Source organism: Peromyscus californicus, unplaced genomic scaffold (assembly GCF_007827085.1).
Source record: "Peromyscus californicus insignis strain IS unplaced genomic scaffold, ASM782708v3 Scaffold_7__1_contigs__length_154581171, whole genome shotgun sequence".
NCBI classification, from domain to species: domain Eukaryota; kingdom Metazoa; phylum Chordata; class Mammalia; order Rodentia; family Cricetidae; genus Peromyscus; species Peromyscus californicus.
Genome location: NW_026294595.1, coordinates 32,977,932 through 33,002,022, shown reverse-complemented (window position 1 = coordinate 33,002,022; position 24,091 = coordinate 32,977,932). Strand labels below are relative to the sequence as shown.

At 38.1% G+C, this 24,091-nt stretch overlaps 1 protein-coding gene across 3 annotated transcripts in view; it reads right to left on the bottom strand.

Annotated features, from left to right (window-relative positions):
• The window catches only part of Kcnj3 (potassium inwardly rectifying channel subfamily J member 3), a 156,867-nt gene extending 140,642 nt beyond the window's left edge, over nucleotides 1-16,225 (bottom strand). Inside the window, exons 1-2 of one of the 3 annotated variants that reach the window (XM_052723835.1) lie at nucleotides 11,866-16,219; nucleotides 1,941-2,157 (exon numbers count right to left, since the gene is read on the bottom strand). In XM_052723835.1, the coding sequence (XP_052579795.1) occupies nucleotides 1,941-2,157; nucleotides 11,866-12,567 (919 nt within the window). In that variant the 5' untranslated portion in view covers nucleotides 12,568-16,219. Of the gene's footprint in view, nucleotides 1-1,940; nucleotides 2,158-11,865 lie in introns of all 3 variants that reach the window. The other 2 variants (XM_052723834.1, XM_052723836.1) reach the window with 2 other exon arrangements.
• Between the last annotated feature and the right edge of the window lie 7,866 nt (nucleotides 16,226-24,091).

Below are 24,091 nucleotides of genomic sequence, written 5' to 3'. Positions count from 1 at the left end.
ACCATCTTCTGGCATCTGAATGCACACACATACATGTAAACATACACCAACTCACCTCTACATAATTAAAGATAAAATAAATCTCAAATGCACATGCATGCACACACACACACACACACACACACACACACACACACACACACACACACCAAAAAAAAAAAAAAAAAACCCTAAGGAAATATTTCATCTTTAAACTGATTTTGTAGGGAAATGTTTTCATGCTTAAAAATTCCAGTGGTTAGGGTGAGACATCAGATGGATGAATGAGTACACAATTACATAAGTAATGGTGAAAATGGAGGATTTTTAAGATTGCCACACAAAAAGAGAAATTCACTTATCTCAATGATTATGTTAATAATCACTTAAAAAGCACATATTATAAGTAATAAGTAAAATTTGGGGTACCTTTCTTTAAGCTCTAATATAACATTTTATTGTGATAAATGATATACAAAAATTGACATCCAAAGTAAATTTAAATTGGTTCCTTATTTAGTAGCATATTTCACGAAAATATTAACACTATTTGATTCTAAAGTGAAGACAGAGTGAGGAGTGCAAATCACAAAACACACAGAAGTCAAATTTCTGACTTAATAAATCTTTTGTCACTTCTTTTCAAAAATCTTAATTTTAAGTTAAGCATTAATAAATAAGGCAATATCAAAGGTCAGTTGTGAGTTGGTCATTCAATGACCTCACTATAAAGAGAAAGATGCAGTTTAGAGACAAATGGTACCTTGTCTAATTTCAAACAGTCACTATGCCACAGATATAAAAAACGGCAGCCACCTGCCTACTCCTTGGAAAAGTGGTACAATGAAATCAGAGACACCCTAGAATGAAACTTGAATTTATATTTTTGACACTGTGATTTCCAATATTGCCATACTTTAACAGTTAGCATTTCAAGATTAAGATGTTATTGGTCCAAAAAAAATAGTGGGGAAAAACTAAAATATTTCTTGCTTCTTATTACCTGAAGAACATGTAAAAGTCAAGTTGTATAAATGTTTATTTGCTTATGTACATAAGTAATTATGAGGATAATCATGTATCATTAGTCTCAAATACTCAGCAGGCTTCAAACATAACTGGCAATATTTATGGCCCAAATAATACACTTACATTTATTGATTCTTTTCTTTGTCTGCCTAACTTTCCTCAGAGAGTAGAAATTTATTTTTGAGCATTCCAATGGCATTGGATGCTTAAAGACTAATCAAACTGAATAGGAAAAAAAATCCTGTTTTGAAAGAAAAACTATAGTCAATATTTAGCTATGGGAACTGCTGCTCTGCTCTGAAACAATAGCGTTGCTTCTGTGTGCACACACAAACATGGAGGACACTTTCCCGTGAGGCTCCACAAAGTAGATGCCAGAGCTTTATCAATAAACTCCCCCGGCCCTCCATTTTACCACCACAAGTCAAGAAAACACATATTGAGTTCAGGCTGATGACTAATTACCCTAAAGATTTCTTAGCCTTAAATTTTGAAAGAAAAATCATGATTATAGGAAATCTTTGTTATTAAAAAAGAACAGCATACTCATTTCTAAAATATCAGCTTAGTTTAGTTTTAATCACTATTCCTGGTAACCCGAGTATATAACCACCAAAACAGCAATCTTCATTTTTGAAGTAGTAGTTTTAATCATTATTTCTGGTAGCCCAGGTATGTAACCACCAAAACAACAACCTTCATTTTTGAAGTAGTAGTTTTAATCAATATTACTGGTAACCCAGGTGTATAACCACCAAAACAACAATCTTCATTTTTGAAGTGCTATCTATTTTGTGCGATCAGGGTGTTAAATGATATGTCTTTACTTTCATGCTTGTAAATTGAGACATTAGGCCAGTTATTGTAGGTACTGGTACATAGTAGAGAATTCTAAATCAAAAACTTGACGGTACATCAATGTTCTTACTCACCAGTGGTTTCCACGATGCCTTCTAGGATGACGACAACCTCGAATTGTTCAGTTTGCATGCTTCGCTGGGATAGGTCATAAAAGGGGCTTTTGGCATCAATCACGTGGCAAATTGTGAGAGGGGACACAAGAAAAAGTTGATCTGCCCCTGTACTAAAACCTACATCCAGTTCAAGTTGGTCAAGGGGAAGGAATTCACCCTCAGGTGTCTGCCGAGACTAGACAAGCACACAGAAAAAGAGAAGAAATCACCACTTGTACTGATAATTTCAAGGTATCCTAACAATAATCTAAATCATTGCCAACATTCTGCACTATCAATCATCAGTAATAAAATCCAAGCAATCATTATACAGCTATATTTTACCAAATGGATTGAAACCCCACATAGCTCATGCAGAACATACATTCATTATTTATAATAAAGAATTTGCTATAATTACCCATCCCTAACTCCTGAGCTTTGGACAAATGTCTAATGCAACAATGGTTGTGAACATAACTGTGGAACTGAACGTGTATGTGCACACTACTTGAAAGAAATCTCTGCATGACAACCAGAAGCATGCCAGAGTTGCCTTCCCAGAAAGCAAATCATTTTGCAGTTCCACTGGAGGTTGTGAAGACGAAAGGTGCTGACCACATTTGAAAAAGAGATTTGTTGATTTCTTGAAAAGCAAAATGAATAATTGTTTTTTTTTCTTTTTGGGAATTTAGTAAAGTAACAAACGAATATAAAACAGAAAAGACACTGTCATACTGAATTGTGATATGTACCATGATAGTCTTAAAAGGCATGTGCTATTAGTTCATTATTTTCATTCTCCTAATGATAATAAACTGTAATATAGTTCTCCACTCCTCTATTTATGAATTTTAAAATATAGCCAAACGTGCCCTATTAAACCTTTTTAAACAAAATAGAATTTTAAGGTAGCTGTCTTTGATAAATAGTCCATTAAAAAGTCTCATAGTACATTAGCATTTTGTTTCAATATAATCACTCTAAAGCTTAACTCAACAATCCAGTTATATTCTAAGACTATGAATGAAAAGCAAGTATCAGCAAACCATAAAAGTGGACTTACTCATTCTTTTTGTTTCACTCATTTTCAATTTGCTTAGCACATCTATTATACACAATAGCTGTACAAGCAAATATTTAGATTTAACATTAATAATACAGGCAAAATAAGAGCTGTTTAGTTAGACTTATACAGGAAAAAAAGTAGTGGGAATGGTTTTATTCCCAGTGGCCAAATAGGACTTGGAAGAATCCAGTATATTTAAGACCCTTCATCAGCTAAGTTAATAAATGAAAATGAATCTAGAGCATGAATCTGTCCAAAAGAAACACTCATTTTAAAACAGGAATATTATTTTCATTTGCAACAAATATATTAGATTTCATGTTTGGTAAATAAGGCTGGAAATTCTGAAGAACTGCTTGAATAATCTGTTTTCCCTGAAGAAAAAGAATGAGTAGTTTTGAATCAGTGGTGGTATGTCATGGTTGCAATCACCAAACAGGGCTTTAAAAGCTGAGCTGATTCATTTGAGAGGCTCCATTACAATTGGAAATATTGAAATTTCTATTTGTGTAGGAGACTATTCAGGGAAAACACTGGGAACACTTTTCTTCTTTAGGTAGAATGTAAATGTAGAAGAAAAGGAGGAAAGAGGATTTCTGAGGAAAGGTAGAGGGAAAGAAAAGGTTCCTGATCACATTTTTGTTTTTCATCTGTGGGAAAACCTGATAATTCAAAAATCAAAACCTCAGCTCTAGCAACCAATACTGGAAAGCAATTGGTATTTTCAAATCAGCATAAAAAATACCTGTTTGAAGCTTATTTCCAGACACGTATAGTCTCAACATATTGCCAAGTTAGTAAAATAAAGTGATATTAACAACTTCCCTACTGCCAACTGTATATTGATAGTTGATTCACAAATGAAAATAGTAACTAACAAACAGAAAACAACAAAAAGGACGAAGACAAACAAAGCCCACATCATTGTTCTCCCGCCTAAGAAGCAGCAGGTGCTATACAAGCACAAGGTGATATTCTGAAATCTATAATTAATGACTTTAAATTGGGTCCTTTCCACTAACTATTCTAATTTCTGTTATTCTATACTACAGCGTGGACTATGTCTTTAAAGTCATTTTTTGTAATATTTCTCCAAAGAAGACAATTTTTGAGTATCATATGGTATACCAGTACTAAAATTTGCCTAATTTTTGATATATTTGTTATTCATACCTGTGGCTTTAGAGTAAGTTTTATGATTAATATTCCCTAACCTTTCAACAACTGGAGAAAGGAAATGGCCTAAGTCAGTCAGACTACCAGGAAATGAGCAGGCTTGAATTGGGAAGACCTGATTTTTCAGCAAAGTGGTTTATTAAGAGATAGGCAATTTAGATTTAAATATACATAGATTCATTTCATTCAGACTCAACGTGTCTTCATTTTTAAAATGCTTGTTCATTATATTCAAATTAATACTCTTTAATCCACCTCTCACCATTCTAGAGTGTCTTGACAACTCCATGTCCTATCCAGATCTCCCTACTGTGTGACATTCTGGAGAAAGTGCTAATACCTTCATTTTGGAAGGTGCTTGTAGTGCTTCCTGAAATATCAGTGATACCCCATACATGCTATTGAAGTTGTTTTCCATCAGGCACTGTTTAATGTATTGAGACACTTTACACATATTTCCAAATTTATCATCCAAGTCTTTGCCATTTCTGTTAGGACATCAGACATTTCAAATGTAAATTCATTCATTTTCTGATTTTTGTTTGTCTTTTTGACTTGGTACTAGATTAAGAAGTCTATTAATAGCTAGAACCAGATAGGAGGCTTTAGAGCAGGTCTAAAGTGAAAGACGTGCTGTCAGAGAAGAGGCGCTTGCAAGGCTGGACCTCTCTGAAGTCTGGACTGCTGACTGGAATCAAGTTCTGCTATCACTGACTAGCCAAACACTTTTAATACTGCAGAAAAATGTAGGTGCCCACTACATACATCCACAAAACAGACGCATTCTATACTGGATTTCTAACAATTATAGTCTGTGGGCTCCGATTCTGATATAAGTGCCTAGATGTTCCAGAACAAAGTTAACAAAGTGAATATAAAAGAGAAGTTGGGACTTTTTGTTTAAAGAATTGTGACATACGCACATATATGGAAAATAAAGATAAAGAGGAAAAGATAATTCTATAAATGGCCTTATATAAGATGCTGTACTCTACAGTACCACTTATGTCCCATCGGCTATCTGTCTTGTGTGGCTAACAACTACTTTGCTTAATATAAAGCTATTTGACAATAGGCAGAATCTTTTTAGATAAAAGGAGTTTAATCTTTCTTAATTATGTCATTGTAAGAGTTCTGAATCATGATGGAGACTGCCATTAAGAGAGTGTTTGTGACTAGTGTACTTAGATTCTTCAACCCTACAATTTTCCTGTTCTAAAGGGAGCATAGACCATGACTATTACCCAGACTAAACTGTGAAATGGTGGTTGATTAGACAATAATCCACATTGCCTTGAAATGCAAAACAGTTGCTAAAAATTTAGATGGGTATAGTAAAATATTTAAATTAATAATACTGATAACAAAGATTCATAAAAACTGTAGAATGAGTGAGAAAATAAGTAAAGGTAGGAGGAAAGAAAACAATGGAAAATTCTTAACAACTTAGAAGATAAGTTGATGAACCTCTGATCTGAAAATGGCTTGCAAACAACTGAATTTCGATTTCATGGAATCATAGAAAAATACTAAATATTGCTCCATCATCCCAAAATCAAGCTAGTTGCTAGTACTGAAGCAAAAGTTTTTTTGAGTTAGAGGAAAGATTGAGGATCTCTAAGGCTTACTAATTGTTTACATGAATATGGATTTTCAGAATAATTTGTATAATTTTAATTGTGGTAATAACTTCTAAGTTATTATTCTTATTAAAATATTTATGTAACAATATTCAATTACACAGAATTAACATTTAATGAAAAGAATCTCTGAATGTATATTAAGGGTTTTGCCTAACTATAGAGTGATGTTTTTGACTTTCAAAAAATCTATATTATACAATATTATACAACAACTTTGGGTCCTCTCAGATTCCAAAAAAGTATAGAAGACAATCAAGTATGTTTTTAATGCAGATAGAAAAAAATCAAAAATCACATATGCTCAGAAGGAAGAATCACATTCTGATAATTTTAAACAAATAGTTTACTTTCAGCAGAACAAAGATAATTGAAGGTATATACACATAAACATTTTTATCACTGTCCTGGCATACATAAGCAGACCTGCACTCAGCCCTTATCATTCTGGGCCACACTTCACTAATGCTGCCCAGAAACTTCCTATCCCGTCTCTGACCTGTATTTGTATTCTGTCCCAGTTTGAAGTTGGGCACAGGAATTATGACCTACTCATCATTGCCTGACTCTGCCATGGTCTGTGACCTGGCCACACATTCCACTTCCCCTAATTCTCGCTGACAAGGGACTGTATAGTTAGTGATAAGGAAAGGAGAACAAGATGAAGAGAACCACACAGTCTTTCCTACCACCTTCTATCTTTATGTCTGGAAATTTACTTCTCTTTAAATGTGTCATAACATATCTATGAGCTTATATACACCAAGTATATGGTGAAGTCACAAAGAACAATACATAGAGTGTAGTCAGAGTAGTAGCCTAAAGCTAAAAGTAGGAAATATGTCTAAGACATGTACTAAGACCAGGAATTAAACTGCTTCGGTGACTCAAAGCAACTATGACAAAACTTATGACAATCATGTCAGAATTTAAGGTAGTTAGAGAAGCATGGAGACTAAAAATTTCATCTGGACTGGGATAGACCTTTGTGCATTTATTTGGATGATTAAAGCTTGAAATTTCAGCTCAAGTAGAATGATGAAAATCAATGCCAAGTCTAAAATAATTTTTTTAATGTTAAGCTAATTAATCCATAAAATGTCCATTTTTATGAAAGGAATTTGCCTTATTTAGATGTAATGTAATTTATCTTGCAATAGATTATGTGAGCCTTTTGTACTGTTCAAATGAAAGCTCTACTTTGTGTCACTATGGGGGTCTTTTGTTGACTTTATAATAACTATGGGCAGGATTTGTATCCCTGTTTGTACATTGCTTTCCTACTCAACAACACCCTTCCATCCATGAAATGCCTTTTTTATCATTTGTTCTTACCTACTACTGTTTAGTTGTGGGTTTTCACATCCCTTACTTGTCTTCATACTTTATTTTAAGAATACAAGGTACCCTGTACTCTTTAAGAACCATATTTAAGATAAAAATCCAAACAACCCAAAAGCTATTACTACTAGTGTAAAAAGGAATGATAAATACAGATTTTAGAAAGAGCTCAACATCTGTACCTATTAGAGAATTGTCACACATGTGTCAAAGGAAGCAAAGCTAAAATAAATAGCTACTGTACTAGTTTTTGAGCTTATAATGAACGACTCCATATAAAACAAATAGTATAAGACCTAGCTCCTAGCAGTTCTTAGGGACTCCATCTTAGACTTCTCCAATTATTCTGGTATACCCATTTTTATGGATTGATGTTTTTAAAAGAAGGTTAGGCTATAAAGGAAAGTTCAACCAAGATCTGTTTGTAAAATGTGTCAAGCAGGCAAGATTAGGTTGTACACAGTGAAAGGCAAAATCATATTTAAGTACAAGATAGGAAATAAAGACAAATCAATACATTTATGAAAAAATCCAAAAATCATTGTGGTTAGTGACTAGCAAAATGCTTGGATAGGTCTGGGGATGTAGCTCAGTGGTAAAATAATTTCCCAGCATGGGTAGTCATTGGGTTAGACCTCCTGCAGTGACTAAATAATAATAGTAACAATTAGTAATAATAACATCAATAATAATAAAAAGTTTGGCAAAGGTTGTATCTCCATGTAGAGGCTTGCTGGCATGTATGAGTCTTTAGGTTCCCAGCACCGAGAAAAGAGTAAAGAGCTGAATCGTTTTGCAAACTATAATATTGTTTTCTGTTGCATCTGAGCGTGATCACACTCCTATTGCAGAAATCACACAGCATCAAATTTTGATTAGCCATATAAATGGAGAAAAGAAGAGGTGTACACAGACAATGCACATGATGTTAGAAGAAGGAATGTGGCCTTATACCTTTTAATGGATGAGAGTTAAAAGCTGTGTAGGGTCTCAAAAGAAAGACTGTTAACAATGATAAAAATATGAAGAAATAAGAATATCCCCATGAAAAGGCTCCCTCTTACCGCTTTTAAAGTGTGGCTGTAATAGTTGCCTTTTTTGTTTGTATTGTAAAAATATTTGGATGTAAAGGGCAATGTTTGAATAATAAACTATAAATTCTTAAACAGTTCATTGAAGATCATTTTATTTTTCTTCTAACAAGGACAGTCAATCATTAATGACTAGGGACAGGAAAAGTACTTGAACTTTCCACTTCCTTCAGACCCAAAGTAGGTTGTATGTTCTACCAGGTTGGTCCCAGAGCTTTCAACTCCCCAGTCCAGGCACTTTCATTAAAACTTCTATAGGCGAATACATTAAATTAATCTAGTCATGGTATTAATTAATCTCTATTCCTTAGGTTGGATAGAAAGACAAGTAAAATAAATTGTAAAACTAAGTAAATATTAATTTCATAATGAGAGGGAAAATTTTTAAGAATATTTACCTTAAAATAGTTTTATGGAGGTATATTTATAATTAACTAGATTGTAGACATTTAAAATAACTTCAAGTTATACCCTTCACTTTTTATTTACTTTATAAGAAAATATTGACCTCTCTAGTCATAAAGTTAGGAGTTTTCACTATGATTAGTTAGAGAAATGTCAGTGTTTTCAAGCATGAAACTGAGGGGCAAAGTTTAAATGAAAATTTCCTTCATGTAAGTGAAAAGCAAAATTGAAATTAAATAGAAAAGTTAGAATCATTTCCATCAGATAATTGGGAACTCCAAAGAACTGTGTGTGAAAAACTTCACAGTATCCAGTGTTAGAAAGGCAGGTTCCCGCTCTCAGTGTTGTCCAAAGATTTGAAAATACTTTATAATGATTCATTAAATCTATATTTGTGCCAATAATAGGTCTTTCATTCAACAAATAAAATACGAGTAGGAAAATGTTAGTTAAATTATAAGAAATTATATGTGTACTATAATTACTATGATTCAATAATATACTGACTTTTATTGACATGAAAATTCCATATATTAGGTATTGAAGACACATAAATATAGTATTTGAAGTGTTAAAATTATTACAAGAGGAAACTGAATATGTGAACTGAAATTTGTGAGAATATACACATTTGATAACAAATATTAAAACTTTTGTCTTTTGATATAGTTTTCCTCCCATGTCATAGTTGACTGTTTTAGGTCACTTTAAGAGTCTATAACAGAAAATAGAGGTCATTTGTTAAAGCAAATGTCTCCTCTAATTTTGCTCAATGTTATTAATTCCTCAGTAGGATATGGCTTCAATGTAGTGTAAAAAAAGGATTTAAAAAACTGTAAGAATTCATTATATTTACCCTGGCTATCAGAAAAACAAACAAATTTAAAATGATCTATATTAACTTCACTATAATTTTCAATATAAATTTAATATCACATGCTAATCACTTTTACTTTCAGCACTAATGTCTTTCTGATAAATCATAAGACAGTACATCACTAGTACTCTATTATTTTAAAGTGATATTGTTTTTATCACCTTGTATCAATATAGCACCTTGCTCCAACATTATAATATTTTATTTCTTAATTCAAGATACTGTTCTGGTAAGTGTGGTCCATAGCATTACATAGAAAAATCACTATGGGTATATGTACCACTGTAGAGACCAAGAACCTCAAACTCATTGTATACATCTGTGTCAATAATCCTTCAATTATATCCTTAACTTGTTAAAATAAAATTTGGGAATACTTAAAATAAGTTGCATGTAAAAATACCAGTTTTATCTGGTGTGAAAAATTAGAGAATGACAATAACTTGAACTCTTGTGAATAGGATAAACTTAATGAAAGTTTCAAAGTGATAGCTACACACTATCCAAGATTCCTTGGCAGTGGCTGTAGCATGGTTCAAACATTTGAAGTGCTCCTATCTGCCCACTAGGTCTCCCTAATGAAGCAGAGGAAGAGGTCACTGCACACACAGAAAGGAGCACACACAGTACCACTGCCATAAGCATGTCTGCAACTCATCCACTTACTTAGATCTGTCAAGTCACTGAATTTAAACAGATATCAATACAGCAAAATGCTACCTTAAAATGTAACAATTCTGTGCAGATAAAGTGTATTATAAAAAATAGTCAATTAAAATTACATAATCATAGTTATCCTTATGAAAATGTACACCAGAATCAGACTGAAAATTTTACACTCTGATATAAAAAACTGTCATTTATTGTCTTATGCAGCATAGGAAATACTCATGTGATGGGAAGTGACAGGGCAAGTGAACTGCTTTAATTCAAGCACTGCACTGGGCAACTTGGTCAAGAATAATTAGGATGAGATCTTATAGGTGATAATGAAAGTGACATAAGAGCAAAACATTTTTTTTAATCCTGGGAAAGCACTTTCAACTGCATAACAAGGAGCTGTATAAAATAATACATAGTTGAATGGTGCAAACTGAAATTTCAAAGACAAAATTTTCCCTCAACTTAGATATCAGTCATTTCATTACCTCTAAGTTCAGAACCTCTCTATGCTTCTTTACATGATTTTAGATCACTCTTTTTCAATAATGAACTACTCATTTGAGGTTATCTTTTTAAATCTGTGAACATTTAAAAGCACTCTGGAAAAAATCTCTCAGAAAGGAAGAAAGGAAGGAAAAAAGAAAGAAAGAAAGAAAGAAAGAAAGAAAGAAAGAAAGAAAGAAAGAAAGAGAAAGAAAAAAGAGAAAAAGAAAGAAAAGTGACACCTGTAGACTGTGAGAACTAGACTTTAATCCCTCCTCCCAGACTCTAATTGATAAATAACTAGGGACTCTTCTTTGTGATGGTACCTTCTCAGGGCTGTAAAGACCTGACCTTAATAACTACACTATGAGCAATTTGTTTTAGCGTTTACAACACGATATTAGGAAGCAGTCTTCTTTAATGGATGCTGAAAAGCTTCAAGTGAAATCTATAATTGACAAAGGCTTCATAGAAACAGGCAATTAAGAATAAAATTAACAAGAGACTCCACAGGAAAAGCACTCAAGCTTTCACGGAATATATCTCAAGGAAAATATTTAGTAAAAATAACAATTTTAAAGAAACAGATATGGCGTCTTCTACTTTACTAACTGCTGCCTGGATCTGTATGCTTGTTTAAAAGAAGACCACAGTTAAATTACTGTGTCCTAAAAAAAAGTAATCCACCTGATGGTATTATTGGAAGGGAGATACACTAAAGAGAATCCCAAAACTAAAGTTAAGGAAACTTCAACACCTAATTCTTCAAAATAGAAGCTTTAGTGCCTGAAGTTTAGGGAGTGTTGAGTTGACAGCAAACCCAAAGAGCTCACAGGACAAAGCTGCAGCACAGAGCAGGGCATCTGTCTCCTTCTAAGCTCCAGGAGCCCACAGCACTCTCCATCACCATCACCCCCTGTGATACAGTGCATCCGAGGTGAGGAGCATAAAACCAGAGCACCAAAGTAGGGGCAAAAACAGAACTGGCAACTATGTCCTCTGTCCAATCCCCAGCTCTCTTTACCGCCTCCTTGCTCCAAAGAAGTTTACCTGTGGTGGAAGGAAAACCCGAGGAGAGGGCAGAGTGGTGCCCAGGGATTTGACTTTTTGGGTTTCTGAGTAGCTCATGCTTGATGGGGTAGGAGAGGGTTGCACTTACCTTGAGAAGCTTGCAGCGAATCTGCGCGGATACCATGTGGCTGTTGCGCAGGTTGCCCACCCGGAACATGAGAGTGAGTTTTCCGTCCCTCATGGAGATCACCGCATGCTCGCTAAACATGAGGGTCTCGGCGCGCTTCTTGGGCTGGGACATCTTAATGAACATGCAGCCGATGAGGAAAGCGTCCACGATGGATCCCAGGATGGACTGGAAGAGGAAGAGGATGATGCCCTCGGGGCACTTGTCGGTGATGTAGCGGTAGCCATAGCCGATGGTGGCCTCGGTCTCGATGAAGAAGAGGAAGGCAGAGGGGAAGTTATACACATTGGCCACACAAGGAGTGTAGTTGCCGACGTGGGCTTTGTTCAGGTCGCCCCGGGTATAAGCGATCACCCACCACATGGACGCCATGAAGAGCCAGGCCACGGTGTAGGTGAGGATGAAGATGAAGAGGTTCCAACGCCACTTGAGGTCCACCAGGGTGGTGAAGAGGTCCGAGAGGTAGCGACTGGTCTCGCTGCCCAGGTTGCCGTGCTGCACATTGCACCGGCCGTTCTTGTCCACGAACCGCTGCCGCTTCTTCTTGGGTACAAGCTGCTGCTGCGGGCCCTGCCCTGGCCCCTGGGGCTGTAAGCCCGAGCCGCTCGACGAAGTGGTCACTACCTGATAATCGTCCCCAAATTTCCTTCGGAGTGCAGACATAATACGGAGGGGCGAGCCAGATTCAAACACGAAGCGGAGGCACAGGAGCCAAGCGCTGCAAACCAGCACCAATAAGGAGGTGGGGGCAGGGGACGAAGGCAGGAGGGGAGGGGACGAAAGCAGGCGCCTGGGTGGGGGGTTGGGGAGCACCCTGCAGGTAGCAGCAGGCTCTGCCCCTGCAGACGCCTCTCCTCCCCTGGGACGGAGGCTTTCTTTCCAAGAGCAGTGTTAAAACAGAAGTGTTCTCCCACACTCAAGGCAGGAGGGATGCAAGGTGTAAGAACCCAAGTGCAATTTTGCCTCCAAGCTCTTTGAGGCTCCCCTTTTCTACCCCCACCACCGGCATCCCGGGCCACCTCTTACCTTTCCACAGCACCCTACCCCGGACTATCTTGCAGCACCCTGAACTGGCTGCTGAAAATTAACGAGTTTGACAAGCAAGTCCCACCCTACCTGCCAACTCCCCAAGCTGCTAAGCTGCGCTACCTGCTTGGTCCAGACCCTCCCCCCTCCCAGCTGCACCCTGATCAGCCGCCCCCCGGGAGTGCTCCTGGCTCCCTCGTCACTCCCGCCTCCTATCTTTTAGCCAAAATCCCGCCCAGAGGCATGTCTGCTGGGCAGTGGTGCAACGCCCCCTACCCACGCTCTGCTGGCTCAGAATCCCCCGCCTGGGACTCCAGAGACCTGTACGACTGCCGTGCGCGGGCGGCCGAGTTTCCACGCGCGCCACTGGGGCCTTCGTGTGGACCCTCGTGGGGAGGAGGGGACGCCAGGCCACCCCGGTGCTCCGGGGAGCGCTGGAAGCCGGGGCACTCACCCAGCAGCAGAGGACAGACAGCCGCGCGGCAAGCAGCTGAGGCCGTCCGGCCAAGCTCTCAGGGCTGCCCGACCCCTTCCTACTTTTCCTGCTGTTCCAGGGTGAGATCCAAAGCAGGTGCCTCAATCTCCGAACCCCCTGGGGGACACTACACAGTCTCCGCCAGAAGACCCTGGTGCTCCAAGCAGAGACGGACTCGGACGCTGACTCTGGGGTTCCTTGGCGCGCGCGATGCCCTCTTTCCAGGAGACAGAGCGGCAGCTTAACCGAGGTCAGACTTTCAGGTTAAACCCTGGCGTTGCTCCAGCTTTTCCTGTGCCTCGCAATAGAAACATTTGAGTCTTCCTTTCCTGGTTTTCTTAGTCCATGTACACGCTTTGGTTGCCCGGTGGATGGACGATGCGAGGCTCAAGCAGAGACAGCGAGGATGAGGTGTGTGTGCTGGTGCGTGTGATCAGCTGCAGAGCAGCGCTAGCCCCGCCTGTCCTTGCCTTCCCCCGCTGCTCCACCAGCCTGAATTGCACCTCCGCGCCTTGGTTGAGCCTGCAGTGTCTGGCAGCTTAGAGAAGGCGAGCCCCTCCAATGAGAAGCCGCACTAAATCTGCTCCCTAGCCGCGGCCAACTCTTTCCTCGCCCCCTTGCATCAATCAGAAAGCCCCCAAGCAAGCAACAAATGCTGCTTTCTGAGAGGAGTACAATATGTCTCTATTTCGAGGGCTCTCGCTCAAGCAAATACTAGGATTTGGGGATGCATCATCAACAGAGATCTGGCGTTCAGATAGGCATATTCAGAACCAAAAATTACAAAAAATAGACCCAACAATGGGAACACCAAGGAAGGGCCACACTGAAAGGAAACTCCCAGTCCTTTCTGAAAAGGATTCTATGAGAAAAGCTTAGAATATTTGGAGTTAGTGTGTGACTATAATTGAGGGGAAAGTGATGTGTTTTAATGGCCCCAGCCTGGCAGTTAATTTAATGGAGGGGCAAAGTGCAGAAACAGCTGATATAGCACCCATGAGTGAATGCCAGCTTCTTCACCACATTTCATGTTCGTTTTAAAATGTCTTATGCCATATTCCATTCAGTCCAGATACACAAAGTTGGTAGAAAGTCAACTCTTGCTATAAAAGCAAAGAGCTGCTGAGCAAGTGCTAAGCAAAAGAAACACACAATCACTAGACCTTTTCTCCACAGAAGGAAGGCACTGGCTCCTGTGCCCTAGCAGAAACCTTCCTACTGGCGAAAGTGGAGGGCTTGTGAGCCATGGGTGGAGGACTATAAAACATTCAGTTACAGTTACAGTCCTGCCAGGTCCCTTATAAGAGGTCAGCAACTTATTCTCTGGAGATTACATAAGGACAGTGACACTACCAGGAGCATGAAAGGCTCTGGTCCTGGAATCCTAAGGCCTGATTTGAATCCTAGCTGTGCCTTTTGCAAGCTGTGTGACCTTGAGCAAGAGAAAAATCTTTGAGCCCCAATTTCCTCCTTCAAAAAACTGAGAGTTTTCCATTTCCCCAGTCATGATACAAAAACCAAAGAAAAAAGAAAAAAAGTAAACGCGATTTTATTTCTCCTCTGAAGGATATACTGGGCTACAACGTTTTAAGAAAGCGAAGAGGAGGTTATGAATGAGTTCTCAAATTGTTGTCTTGCTGTGAACTAACATATATTCTCATCTCATCTCTGACCGTATGACCGTGTCCCCTCCACAGTCTACTATGCCCTTGTCAGGTCGCTGCTCTCAATTACTGAGACACACCCAGACAGAAGCTGATCCCTGGCCTTCCACTGTCTTCTTCCTCTCCCTGTAGTGTTCCTGTCGACCCCATAAGTGTTACTGGCTCCTGATATCACTAGGCTCTCTGCTGAAGTATGTCCTTTACAGGGCAGCCTTCCTTACTGTCTCAGGCTCAACCTGTCTCATCAGCCAGGTTCTTTCTTCATGAGCTAGTTTTCTCAGTGCTGTTTTCTGTTGCTCCATGGCCAATCACATAAAACAGGATCTACAAGGTCAAGGACCCTGTCAGTACTCTTATTTCCTTTTCTCATTCCTTACTATGTTCCTCATAACTAGACTAGTACTTGCCTCCTCCTTGACAAACACGATTTCTTGGATTATTACATATGCCAATCATAAGGAACCCCATATAAGTTCACTAAAACTCTAACTCAGAATCTAATCATCACTAAGTGGGGTCACTCACTTGAATTGATACGAAAGAAGATTTAAATGGAAAAAATAATATTTCTTGAGCTTGTTACTTTAAAAGTTTATATTCTATCAGTCCTTTGGATCTTTGTTTGCTATGTTTGGAATGATTCTTCCACTTTCTTTAATACAACACCATTAACCTCTATTTAGGACCTCAATTCAGTCAAGCATGATGGAGCACGCCTTTAATCCCAGCACTTAGTAGACAGAGGCAGGCAGATCTCTGTGAGTGAGGCAATCTCCAGACCATCAATGCCTACACAGTGGGGATCTTACAGAAACATAATGGTTTAATAAAAAAAATTTAATATATTCCTATTGCCATTCTCCAGTAAGTATTAGAGCAATATAACTATGAATTTTATTGATTTAGAAAGACTGGTTTTAATTTTTTGTTTGAGTTACCTTATTGAATCTCATCTTGATAATCCTTAAATTAATTTTTGTTTGGGAGTTGTGAAGAACCTAACCATTTCTGAAATAATGCTAAGCATTTTTATTTCTGCCATTTTGTACTACATGCACATGAAAAGTGTCATTCTCAACATGGACAATTATAAAGTCAAAATATCAATCCACTCTGAAAAGAATGTTGCATTTGTCCCACATGCTGTGATGTCAAATGTTCAGCCAAGATGTAATACATAAAATAAGCACAAGCATTCCATTTGTTTGCAAATTTGCTTTGGTCTTTAATAAGTGGTAAACATTTATGTATACCAAAAAAATATTTTTAGATAAATTTATTATTTATTATTAATCCTGTTTGATTTGTATGCATATTTTATACACTTAGAGTCCCAGTTGAAAGTTTAAAAAGACTTGGTCTAGTCTAATCATCTCCTTTTACAAAAGAGCACACTGGGTTTAGAAAGGGTGAATTGTCGTTGACTACCACATACAGAAAAGTAGACACGGAAATTTTAATCCAACCAATGTGTCCCCAGAACCTTAGTGGGCTACCACCCCCTGCCAGCATGGTTAGAGGAGTGGTTTTCTACTCCAGGAGTGGTTTACAGATCTTGGGACCCTCTTTTCCATAGGCCTTGTTTCTCATTGATGTTAAGATCTCCAAAATGGTGTAGGTTAGCCTATCAAATTATTTTCTACATCCTCTTCAGAATTGGGTTTTTCTCCAATCAACTCTATTCCACAGAATGTGCTCTATATTAACTTCATTAACTCTTCATATTAACTCACCTATTTCTTATTACTTACATTATCTTTTCCCTCTTATTCTGAAATCCACATCCTAGACACTAGCATACAAGGCAGTAATAGAATTTCTCCACATTTTATTTCAGTTGCATAACACTTTCCCAAATCCTCCTACTGACAACAATCCATCCTTTCCCTATGTGCCCATTTTCTTAGATTTTCATTATGACATGTTGAACATTCTAGCCTGTGTTGATACTGAAATTCACCCAAATTGTCCAAGTGGAAGGCAAGCCCTCTGAGCACATATCTGATAATATTTTGATACTCTCTGTACTCCAGGGATACATCCTAGCCTTGTATACATAAAGGACTTAAGAGAGTTCTAAAGAACCAAGCTTTACAAGGAGCTTATTGAAATGCTCCGGGCTACATACTTGTATCTTCAGGTTGTATTTGTAGTACCTGGCTAGAAAGACGGGGGGGGGGGGGGGGGGGGGGGGGGGGGGGGCAGGGATTGAATATACACTGGCCCCCTTTCAGGTTCCTATCATTTTAGAAACACAGTACTAATACTTCCAGGTATGTTAAATATTTTTCAGAATGGCATCGTGTCACACTTTATGTGACACTGCAGCTTTGACCCCATTGTGACATTGAGTCCCACTCCTTGAAAATATTTACAGATGAACCAAGCTTCTCTCTCCTTGTGAGGACAGCTGCTTCCAGGATGAGGTTCTGGAGGACAGCCAGCCCCATGGTGCTGAGGCCAGGCGAATGTGTGAAGAACAGATGACAGAAGGCCACTGAATCCGGTGCTGTTGGATGGACTGAAGGAAAACACTCTGTGCAGACTGGGTCAAAATGTGAGAGAGGCACGCAGTTTCAGACCAGGTCACAATGGCCAGAAAAATCTGGAAAAGAAGATAATTACAAAATGAATAATAATTTGGAGTCTAGCCTTTCAAGATAAGGTGGTAGATCACAAGTGAACTAACCTGGAGTTCAGAGGGATAGAACAAAGCTATATTTAACAGCAAACTCAGATAAGGCCCAGCTACATATTTATTCTGCCTAGAGAGTACTTTTGGCAATGTCTTATTTGCTGTGTCCAAAATAAGTAATATCATGAATAACTGTTACTTCAAAAGTGAAGGATATGATTTTGTATTTTATACTAAAAAAGCATGACTTTGAACATGCAGTTATCCTATTATGTAACAGAACAGTGTGAGGAAAAGAACATACCTAATATAAAAGATAAAACCTCTGCCCCTGAGAAGTCCAAATTCTAAAAATGACTTAATCGGCCAACTGTGACAAAAGCCAGGCTTTGAGCATCCCAGGGCACCTGGAGTGGGTCTCCTCATTCATGGTCTGTGACTGTGACACACCATGAGACAGCTGGCTTGCCAGCTTGCCAGAGTTATTAATTACTCAAAAGGGAAACTTGTTTTATATTATTTTATAGGTGATTTTCTTTTCCAAATCCTTTCCAAAGAAATAATGAAGACGTGGCAAGGCAGGAATTCTAAAGCTTTCATCCTCAAAAGACTATATGCTCCCATTGCCAATATAGGTTTTTGCTACATCTGGGAAGAGGTCACTTTTTGAAATTCTATATGCAATTTTGAGAAATAGAATGATATTCCTTTTTCTCACTCTCCTAAAAAAGAATACAGAAGTTATTTTCTCTCTTGCCAAAAAAAGAAGAAGAAGAAAACCAAAAAGAGAAATCAGTTTGAGATTTGATTGCACAGACTTGAGAACAGAGGCCTTGCCAGACCATGGCAGATGACTCAGGAAGCCTTTAATCTTGGCTCCAACCTGGCCTCTACCTAAGGGTTCAGAGAAAGGCAATAATCCATTGCCACTGGGAGGCCATTTATTAGCAAGGCTTTCCTCACTAAAACCTTCTCTTTACCACAGAGATGTGCCATGGAGTACTCTGTTCTATAAAAGAATAAGGATTTTTAAAGAGTCTTCTGGAAGTCAGTCTGTTTAATAAGGTAAATGTTTGTTTTACAAGATATACAGGTATATATGTATAAATAGAAGATATAAAGTAAAAAAAAAAAAAAAAAAGCCCTACCCATGTCAGTATTTCCAAGGATTGCCCTGCAAGAGCACTGATGGACTTACAGGTATCAGAATACGCACAAGGATTATGCTACTTCCATACACCAAACAATGAAAGTATGTGTACTATGTATCTATCATTAGACCAAAGTTGTGCAGGTGAGGAATGAGGAGACATCATGCCAATAAGATACATTAACTATAGTATCTGTAACAATAACAATGTTCTATGTATGTGGTAAATATTAAATGAAGAGGATTACTTTACTAGCAGTCAGAACAAGTCTCTTCAGGAACTTTTCCAGCAAATAGGACTCTTCCAGCTTCCATCTTACCAAAATCACATTTTGTTCATCATCAGATAATATCATTATAAACTATTTTAGACCTCAGAAAACAAAAACAAAATTTATTTGAAAATTAGAGATGAGATTTGTATATAATCTGAAAAAATAAGATATAATGCTTAACCATATGTGATTGTCAATTACCTAGAAGAAAATCTCTACACATGCCAGTGAGAGATAATAAGTTAGTCTCTGATCATCTCTATGAAGGGATATCTAAATTAGGGTAATTGAGGTTATATAGTCAACATTACATATAGGCTGTGACAGTCTACAGGCGAGGCCCTAGACTGAATAAGGAGAAAAAGGAAAGAGTGTTCAACGTTCTGGACTTTCTGAATACGGATCCAAGGTGGCCAGCAACCTCATGCTCCTACCATGACTTCCTGACTATGGTGGACTGCCCCAAAGAACTGCAAGCCAAACTAGATCTTTCCTTCCCAAAATAGCTTTTGTCAGGTAATTGAGTGCAGCATCAAGACAAGTAACAAATGTACCACACCATAGAAGCTTATTAATGTGCTCATACAGAAAATACGGAGTATTTTGAAAATGAAAGCTGCTAGTGTCAGTATTTATAGAAAAGATAGAAATTAGAAACCATTACCCAATAATGAATAATAATTATTTTGTAATATAGAAATTTTAAAGATGTAGACAGGTTGTATCAGTTTGGTTTGTGAAGAAGAGGGTGAAACTTAGGGCAACGGTTTGCTTAGGATGTAAGGACTTTGAAGATGAAAGGTAAGGGACAGAGGAGGCAGAAGCTTCAGCCATGGTGCAGATCCCATACCTGTGCTCTGGCTTGAACATGCTGTGATTGTGTCTCCAGGTTGCTTGTTTTGAAACTTCGTTTTCAATAAGAAATCTTGAAAAGGTAGAAACTTTGTGTGACTATGAGGAAGAATCGATGGGAGGGGACAGGGTTAGGTAAAGTCATCAGGTAGAATGCTTACTAAACGCATTATTTAAGAGGACTGACCAGAAGATCTAGAATTGACAGTGTGTATACCTGTCTCTTGGCTTGTGACACCCTTCACAACCTGGGAAAATTATTGGCCAGAATGTTATCACAAAATGCAAATCCTTAACTCTCCAGAACTGTGAGTTAAATAAACTTATTTTCTTTAGAACATTATGTAGCCTGAATCATTTAGTAGCAGTGACAAAAATATACTACTACACCCATAAAAGGCAAGGTAGGTAAGCAGAATAGAGTAGAAAATGAAGCCATGGTGAAAACCAGATACATTTTTTTTTTTTTACCAAGCAAAATAGGAGCTCTGGAACAAAAGTTATTTGCCCTGGTCATAGATAGCCTGGTCTTCGAAGTCCACTAAGCTGAGATGATTGGTGTCCACCAGTGGAGGAGCTGCTTCTGAGGCATTCTTAATGTTACATCAGCTCTGGAAGATTACTATAGCAATTTCTTCCAACTAAAGGGCAAGCTCCTCTGGCTAGACAAGCCAGTGGCATACTTCCTTGGCTACTAGAGAAGAGAAACAGAAGTCATCTGTGTTTCTTCAGAACTTTACTTAGGAAGACCCAAAAGTTCTTCCATAATTGAACAAAATAATACTGAATGTGTGCATACACCTTTGGCTTCATTTTGATGCAATCACATAAGAGCCTTTGTCAGTGGGAGTGGGTGACCCAGAGCTATTTTGATCTTAGTTTTGATATATGCAGCTAGAAGGTAGACATTCTCCAGCGCTGCTGCTTTATCCTCCTCCATACTATGGCAGCATGAAAACAGCGTGGAGAGATGGAGGGCGGAGTAATGGAACAGGGGGACAAAGGCACAAGGTTGGGGACAGAAAAGAATGCAGAAAACTGGCAAAGATGCTGGGAGACAAGGGATGAGGAATGGCAGCCAAAGGTTTTATAGCAGTTAATCTAGGTTAGAAAGAAAGGGAATGACAGGAATATAATTTTGTGAAATAGAATGATCATCTTTACTGATTCTAGATATGCATTAGCATTACCTTTGAACTTCATTCCAGATTATTTATATCAAGCGCTGCAGGAGTATGACCCAGGCATCAGTATTTTTCAAAAACCCCTTTGTGGTTTCTGACATCACAGCTGGGACTGTGCAGCACTACTGCTTGGGAACTGCACTCCCATTAGCAAGAAGCTTCCCTGGGAAATGTCACCTAAAGAACCCCCATCCATCTCTGCCCCTCTCCCGACAGCCCTCATCTTCAGTGCCAACCGGCAGAGGGATGAGCAAACACAGGTTTCTCTCTCACTGCTCACCAGAGTCCACCATCCGTAGACACAAATGTGTGGTTACAGCAGGTGCTTTTCCCTCAGTGGAGAGCACCTAGGCAAAGCAGGATACATTTTGCAATGAGGGCAGGTTAAACCAATCCTACCACCCACACAGTCATAAATGAAACATGAATAGGGGAATCCAGCACTACTGGTTGTAAAACCCATAAATGTTTTAAGTTATTCATTAATAATGTTTCTGCTTTCTGCGGAGGAGTATGTAAAAGTTCTGCCTTCAGAGTTCTCTTTACCACTATGTATCAGATTTTCCTGAATCAGGGAAGAGAGGAAAGGGGGGAAGGAAGAAGGGAGGAAGAAGAAAGGAGAGAAGCACAGAAATTTCAATCATTGCAATGACTATAAGCTAGTGGAGAAGCTCATCACTACACATCCAGAAGGAAAGAGGGAAGCCGGGATCATGCATGCTGGTCAGTTTGGGGTTTTGTGTTGTTGTTTTATTATTTATTATTACTTTTTACACTGTGATTGTTTGGACACAGTGCAATGATTAGTAACTGCTAGAATAAAACAATTACTAGAAAAAAAGAATAACACTTCACAGGCTTCTGAGTGGAATTTCATCCTGGTTTTTCTCTGAGAAACTCCATATTAGTCATCAGTTTTTCACTTAGAGAAAGAAATCAGTTTCAGGTTCAACCTGCCGAATGGCAACACAGACCTACTTATCTTCATATTAACCAGTAGCCTATCCAATTAATGTCTGGATTTCCTGGGAAACCACAGAGGAGGCCACTGTTGTTCTTTTAAGGATGGGGTGGGAATGAAATAAGACATCCACTTTCTTATCATGCAGTCATTTTTCCATCTTAAAAATTCTGTACTTAATCTACACAAATTTGAAACTGAGTAAGTAGCAATTTCTGATCAAACCTGGTCTGAAAATAAAAGTTATATATATTTTGCACAGAGAGGTTATCTACCTGTATACTGTGACCCCCATGAAGTTGTAACTCTAGAAACAGCTGCAGAGAGCACCTATAACTAATTTGAATAATTTCTAAATTATTCTCCCTTTCTACTAATCATCTATTCTCTAAACTGAGCTAAGAGGATTTAAATTAAATAAATATCTTCCTTAAAACTGTGAATGTGTATTAGAAGTCTATTATACACATAGCATCAATATGATGTCTGCTGTACAATATTTACATGTCAGTATTGTTTCTGTTCTGTATCAAGCTTAAAGACAAAAAACAAATAAAATATGACGACATTATCAACTTATGAATTTATTTTGCATACATGTGTAAAGCAAGTCTTTTCTGCCTGATTATCTTAGTAAAAACAAAGAAGTGTGTCGCCATTAGAAGGTAGGAGAAGAAGGTCAGTGCCCATATCCAGCCATCAATCAAGTGCATATTCAATTTTGCATTCTGCAAGGCTGGAGTTGCTGCTGATGCAATGTCCTCACATATTCAGTCAATGTCAGGATACAAACATCACTAAATAAACCTTTGTGTCAAAGTGTCACCTAGTGATTATTTATGCTTCTTCACAACACAAATGAATGACAAGACTGCTTCTGTGGCTGCAAAAGGTCTCACATCAATTGTTGCAGGTAACAGAGATGAAGGACAAGGAAGTCTCCTCAGAATAAACTTCAAGTGTGCCAATTAATTAGACATGTTAGCACTGGTCAGCACAGTAAGCATTACTGTGATTATCAGGGAAAAATATTTTGCCTAAACAATTTAATATAAAACACTTAAAAATTAACATGCACCACTGAATTTCCTGTCAAGCCTCCATTCTGAATCTACATCATTCTTCTTTAATTGTCCATTATTTCATAGTGCTTTCTTTAGCATTTAATTGTGTGTGTATACATGCTTGCATGTGTATATGTGTGCCAGTGCATATGCATGCATGTGTGTGTGTGTGTGTGTGTGTGTGTGTGTGTGTGCGTGTGTGCGCGCGCGCGCGCGCGCGCGCGCTTTTGAAGGTACTTGTACATGTGTGTACCCAAAGGAACAGGCACCAAAACATTCTTGTATAAACATACACACAAACAAAGAAAGCAAGATAAGATGGTATTTAGGATCTTGACATAGACCCCTGAAGGTGCTGAGAGATTGTTAGAGGAATAACTATTGCCTTGTACTTCCTGTCTATGTGGTATTAGGTGAGTTAGTGATCTCTCAGTGGTGCTGTGAAATTTCACTATTAAAATGAGATGGAAATAGAATTTATTTCTGAGAGGTACTTGATTGGAGGATGATACAACATGTAAGTACAAAATAGACTCTATGGTCTGGCACGAAATATTTTCAAGGTCAGCTAAAAAAATCAAAACATTATGTCTACATAAAATAATAATTTCTATGGAGAATCTCTAGTAATGAGGCTACAAAAGAATTCAGAGCCAAAATATACTAAATCATTAAAATCATAGCTAAATTCAGAAGATTTCCAATGTTTTCTTTCTTCATTATGATGTTGTATGTTTGTAAACTGCAGCCTGTTTTCTGGCCTCAACTCAAAATAAATCCAAATGTGACTGTTGTTGCTCGGCCACTGCTGCTCTGATATAGTCGGCTGCATCTACAGTTTACTCAAAGTATCTGTCACTGCTTCTTTCTTAAAGGGAATACTTGCTACTGCTGCATTTGG